Raw genomic sequence first — 6452 nt, forward strand, 5'->3', positions numbered from 1 at the left:
TAGTTCCTCTCCGCAGTCTTAAGTAGGCGAGTTTCTAACGCAATCACTCGATCTTGCCCCTCAGCGTCTGCTTGCAGCAGTGCACAGCTGATGGCAAGGTTTGAAGCGTCACAGACGACACCAGAAGGACGATCGGAGTCTAGCAACGCCAATGTTGGTGCATGAAAGAGGCTGTCTTTGACCCTGTCAAAAAATTCTTGATGCTCGGTGTCCCAGCGCCATTTCTTTTCCTACTCAAGGAAATTAGACGATGGCCGTGTCATTTCCGCACAATTGTGCAAGTAGCTGGCGAGGCTTAGCCACTTGCGCAAGTTCTTTATATTATTTGAAACCAGCCAGTTCACATTGCTTTGACCTTAGCGGGATCCGCTCGACGGCCACGCTTCCCAATATAACACCCAACAAGATTTTTTCCGCGCCGAAGATGCACTTATCGGCATTTTCATACAGTTTATTCGGCCGCACGCACTCGGACACTGCTACACCGCTCTCAAAGGGGAGATGTGATTTTCCACATCTGGCCTCACATGCCCCGCACAAGACGATTAAGTGTTGCTGATGCATTTGACAGCCGTCAGGCATCACCGGCCACTCCCAGAGCATCCCGTTCGGAGTACTCACTGCTGTCAGCGAAATATTACTCGCTCTGATGAGCATTCGGTAAAACATATCGAGCATTGTACTCTGTACAGCCAACGATATTGTTCTGGAGAACATCCTTTCTATGGATCGGTGTTTGTGCCGGATTTGTGGCAGCGTTTAGTTTATTATAATGGTTAGCGATACACCACTTGCCGTTTGGCTTCCGGACACAAAACGTAGGTGTCGAATGGGAAGACTTGCTCGAACGCGTCATTTCTGCGTCCTGCTTTGCACGAAAGAAGGCATCACTGACGTCATACTGCTCTTTGGACCGGGGCCATTGGCATGTTACGCAAGATTTGGTTTCCGGAACCAGGTCAATCTCATGACGCACACCTCGGTCCGGAGGTAGAACTGACGGCGGGTCTTTGGATACGACGTCTTGGAAGACCCTTACGAAAGAATAACGAAAACCCCATTAGGATCGACGATCTGCTCCGCGCGTTCAGCACCTTCTTAGTGTCCTCCAGAAAGCTTGATCTAAAAGCGAAGACGAATTATTTTCCTCGTTCAGTCACATAATGACCACCTCGGCTAAATAGTTTGCCTTCGAGAAACCGCCAAATCTTCGGAGGACATCTCTTTCAGCTAAAAAAAGTATCCACCGCGGAAATAGATTTGAGGGTAACGTCGTCGTCTTCCTCCCCCATTATACCGTTGACAAGGGTATATAGCTGTGCGCTATCGTATACGGTAGACACACTCTGGGTCAGGGTCGACGCCCTGCGTCTGGCAGATATCATACGGCTTCGCCGTCTCATCTCGATAGGGGTTTTACGTCTCATCGAGATCAGTGGGAACACACACTTGGCGTCGTTCAGTGTTCCCGCTCCTTGCTCCATTGGAGCCTTGTTATTATTAACAGCATCCGACGAATAACTACTAACTCCGCAGTCTTTGCCCAGTGGATAACGTGCCACTCTACGTGCATCCAGAGTGCCGCGCCCTGGATGCCTCGGACCTCGTCCCACCATGCTATTCTTTGCAAGCAGCAACTGCTTCGTAACGTGAGCAGTGCTCAGTGGTTTACGTGCCACTTCACATGCATAACAAGGGTCTCGTCCTTAATGCCTCAACCCTTGGCCGACCATGCCACTCTTGGCATGCAGCGACTGTTCCAATACTTGCGGAGCGCTCAGTGATTTACGTATCACTCCGCGTTCAGCCCGCGAACCACGCTCGAAACTCTTGTCTGAAACACTTTTGGTTTTTGACAACTCGGGAATCTCGGATATCTAGGACATTGACCGTCCAGGTCCGGTGCCCGCGCCAGTAGCGATTCTGCTTCCTAGCAGGGGGAAATTCAAGATTCTCCACAGCTCAAACCGGGAGACGTGAGCGTAGCGTCTATGGTCTTCGACGTTCAATCGACCCATGGTTCATGATGTTGCAACCATGCCATACCAAGAATGAGAACATACTTTGAATCGAAGTCTAACACGAAGCAGCATTTCACGCTATCAGAGTAAATAAAGAGATCCACTGGGACCCTCGGCATTGTGACTCATGCCCCCCGTTGCTGAGCGAACAGTGACAATATCACTTAATCGAGCTTTCAGCGCATCGGCACACTGCTAATCGTGGTGTGTCGACCATAATTGCCGGCTTCTCAAAGCCCTTCACGGTCGCTTTCACGACCAGCAAGCCCATATTGTATTTACGTTTCGTGTTCAAGAGCACGGAGTTTTTCGGGACTGGGTCCTGTTGACCTTTACCTCCTTGAGACTCAATAGAACTCACTTCGGCCACCCGCGCCTACTAGATGTCGTCGTTTCCCCGCGATAGACCAGACGACTGGAAAAGAACGAGACGTAAGCTCGATGTACCTTGACGCGCCTTACACAAGGGACAACCAGTCCGTAGGTGACGAAGACAAAGAGTTCGAATGCTGCTCGGAAGCCCGGAACTCAGCATACTCTTTCTCAGCACGGCTGAGATCCATCGGCTCAGGCCCGCTCGATGAGCTGCTAGAGTGTACATTCCGACCTAGTCGTGCCGATATCAGCTGAATTTGGCATTCAATACTACATTTACTGCTTCTTCAAAATAAGTCGGATGCACACGGAAGGCTACCATTCTGCCTACGCCAGTGCAGGGGTTTTCATAATGAGGGTCACTGTGACCGCCTGGAGAAGAGGACCGGCCGCCATACCGGCAATATGAGTACACAACTCGTGGACAAAGTTCACCACCTCCTTCTCGCCCTGTCGGGTAGCAAGTAAACGCGATCGCATGCGATCACTCGTAAGGCTGCAGCTTCAGCCCCGTTCGTGAGGAAAATGCCGCTTTGATCGAAGTGACGCACGTCAGTGCCCGCTATTGTGCTCGACCACCGAGCTTGTAGATGACTAGTGCCACGAGCTGTTGCTCGATCTGACGCGTGGCTGGCGCCATAGCCATCACGGCCCCTCTCATCTAGAGCAGGAGATTTTCTCCATCCTTGCCCTCCTAGATCTTGATGGACGCCGTGAGCGGCCTGGGTCAGGAGGAGTCATCCATCGTCGACGGTGGCCTCATATACGCAGTCGATGCCGACAAATTCTGCTGTAGGTGCTCTAGCGGAGCATTGGCATGGCTCGAAAACACCTATAGAAGCGCGCCGATGGCTTCAGCTCCCTACAAAATTGGATTGACTAGAAGTGCCACCAAGTGCAGCGGGGCTGCCGTAGATCTGTTGCGTAGAAGAAGCTAAGATAATGCCACCGACCTTCGACTAGTACGAGTGTAGCGGATCGAGTTACTCCAAGGGCAACCTCAACATTGGCCCAAGCCAAATCATCTCTTCCCTTTAATATGTAAAACTGCTTTCCCCGCTCAACCATATCGCAAGGCTTGCTGTATTAGAAGACTGTGTCACACGACGCTAAGTGTGCAGTGATGCCTCACATGATGAGAACCGTATGAGACAAAGTACCGTCTTTCATTCGCAACTTTAATATGTGTGAGAGTGAGTCCTTTTAATATGTAAAACTGCTTCCCCCGCTCAACCGTATCGCAAGGCTTGCTGTATTAGAAGACTGTGTCACACGACGCTAAGTGTACAGTGATGTCTCACGATGAGAACCGTATGAGACAAAGTACGGTCTTTCATTCGCAACTTTAATATGTGTGAGGGTGAGTGACTACACATTTGCGCCGGTGGGAAGCATTAGCGGCTTAGAAGCTCGCAGTATGCGGCGGTAGCTGTAGCCGGCCAGTCGATGTGGTCAGTGGCTCTAGGGATGTGTTTATATTCAAAGTCTAGCATGATAAACCGACATTCAGGTGTCAGTGGACCATTCCAGTAAGATAAATTATTTTAATGCTGTCAGCGATGGTATGATCGGTAAGATTACAGACATACGGGTTTACGATCATGTCTACCGTCAGCATCGATTGTAGGTAGACATTTCATCGCACAGAAATCCATGCCTTACTGCTAGCTTCCACCCCATATTGTTCACGATACGCACCACCAGATACGTCCAAACAAAATGTGCGAATCGCGTTTTGAAGGATAACACCCAAAACTCTTGCGCATAGAGACAATCATTCCATGCGAGTTGCTTCTGCCCATTGATTTACGTTTGTCTACGCACCTCATGCTTCTAAAACCTCTTCTCAATTTTCAAAAATGGCTTGGTAAATCTTCGGCTGCCTTGACATCGCCACAAAGAGGTTTCGGTCTCATCAGAAATGAGATGTTGATCAGATTCGATTTGTTCAGTTCAAAGAGTTTTTATTATACAAGTGGGATTATACGTCATGCACAGGGTGCGTGACGCCATCACTACGAGTTTAGATAAGTAAACACAACTCGGTGAAACGGAGGCAGATGACACACTGTGTATCAAGAACCTCAAGCATTCTGTTGCATATTTAGTGGTTTGGTGGTAACTTTACTCGGTTATTTTTTGGCTATGATAGAATGCGCAAGTATGTTGTGAATTATTTTTTATAGGATGCAATAAAAAATTACACTTGCAGAATATGCAGTCCAAAAACATCAACTTTACTGCGTACACACTACATCGGTTGTTTAATTATCTTAGCGATGACGGAATGATATTTAATTTTGAAGCACAAAGAAAATACAGACATCATGCGCTGTCTGTGGTCTAACTGAATCCATATCGTGATACGGTTCTGTTGAGCCAGTTTAGAATGAAGCTGCTGACAGAGCAGTACGCTACAGTTGAGCAACTTCCTGACATCAGAGTAGCGATGCATTTCCAAACCACCTGACACAACCCAAGACGGACAGCGCAATGGCAAAGAGGGCTAAGCTAAGATATATCTCACTTCCGTGTCGAACTCACGTTAGGCTTATTAAGCAGAGTCACGTGTCACGAGTTACTAGAGCCGAGAACCCCCAGCTTCATGGGGCAGAAACTTTACAGTATGGGCAAAGGGCAGACCATTTCCACGCGGAGAGTTTTATGGCTAGATAGGTACACCATTACCTGAAAAGCTGAAGGGGGACTCTTACTTAAAGAAACCTGCTTCAGTTCGGCAAGACTGCCCACCGCTAACGACCTGGCGTACCTTTGGTCGTTATATCCTAAAGAAAACAGACAGGGTTGCTCGTCGTTGCGCTCTTTCCACTATTGCGTGGTGACCAGCCTCACGGTAAGTGAATTATTTACTGATTGTTAAAACTGTCTCGTAACGATGAGCATAGCCGATAACAGTTGGTCTTTCGGGTGTAGAATTGTCGACTCAATATCTCGCTGTAGTTGACGAACTCAAGTATGAGATAACATTTTAGTCGGATGTCCACTTTGCTGAAAACGGCTCGGAAACTTTTTCAAAGGGCAAGCCGGCGCAGTATCTCACCAAGTGTATAACTAACACTGATACTCATCAGCACCTTTGCCAGCTCCGCGACCTTTTGTGCTTGCAGCTAAACAAATTGAATAGCGATTTGAGCTCAGCGGCGATGTGTCTAGAACTTATAAGCTGGAAGAGAAGGATACGGAGTTCGACACTCTAGCAGCGAAAAGACTGAGCGCATTGAGATCCTTCACTTTGAAGAGCGTTCAGAATGTGTATTGCTGATTGAAAGTGATGTGTAATCTATCTGGACCCGAAGAGTCACCATGATCGTTCTCATCACAGAACACCCCCGCGTCATGAAAGAGAATTACTCCTGAGCGTGTTGGTCGCGAAGCCCGCGCTGTTGTAGATAATCGGTAAACAATTTGTTCTGTTGTTGGGGTGGAAGACGGTGCAAGTATACTCTAAAAAACAGGCATGTTTAAATGCAGATTTGTGCTGAACGCCGCGCGCGGTGGCTGGTCACTTTTTGCGCAGTGTCCCGAAGAGGGAAAGTAAATGTACATTTCAGCGTGGTCATTATCGTGGTACGGAGGATGAGATGAGATTAGTGCTTTTTATCCTCACACCCTCGGTGTAATTGTACTGCATAAGATTTGGTCCAATTGTACGAAATCCACATTGCACTTTGGCGTAACTGTGAATATTTAAAAGCATTTGAAACCTGAGCTTGACGCGCGTCAAAAATTGACCTTTAGTATAAGGATTAGTAGACCATATATATTTATTAATATTCTCATTTTTAGTGTACGTTGAAATCGCAGAGCGTAGTAGGCGGCTAGAAACGGTGGAAGCTCCCGATACCGCTTTTGGTGGAATTTAAAATTTTTGCAGCTGTGTGTTGTTATTGCAGACTTTTAACGTTAAGGATTTCTGTGCGCGCACTGCACGGCAACCCTGTTGTCAGACTTTAGGTTTAACTTTATACAAAGCTGCAAACTAACGGATTTTTACGAATAGAAGACCTTCTACTATTACAAGCCCCCATCGAATTT

The 6452-nt window shown here is 47.7% G+C and overlaps 1 protein-coding gene across 1 annotated transcript; it reads right to left on the minus strand.

Moving 5' to 3' along the window:
- Positions 1 to 3798: 3798 nt before the first annotated feature.
- Positions 3799 to 4051, minus strand: PHALS_13273 (uncharacterized protein; the record flags this gene model as incomplete). Its single annotated transcript, XM_024728999.1, has 2 exons — positions 3799 to 3882; positions 3986 to 4051. The coding sequence occupies 2 exons, from the start codon at positions 4049 to 4051 to the stop codon at positions 3799 to 3801; spliced, it is 150 nt and encodes a 49-aa protein (XP_024579420.1).
- Positions 4052 to 6452: the final 2401 nt, after the last annotated feature.

The sequence above is a fragment of the Plasmopara halstedii genome (genome assembly GCF_900000015.1).
Source record: "Plasmopara halstedii genome assembly, contig: Scaffold_658, whole genome shotgun sequence".
NCBI lineage: Eukaryota > Oomycota > Peronosporomycetes > Peronosporales > Peronosporaceae > Plasmopara > Plasmopara halstedii.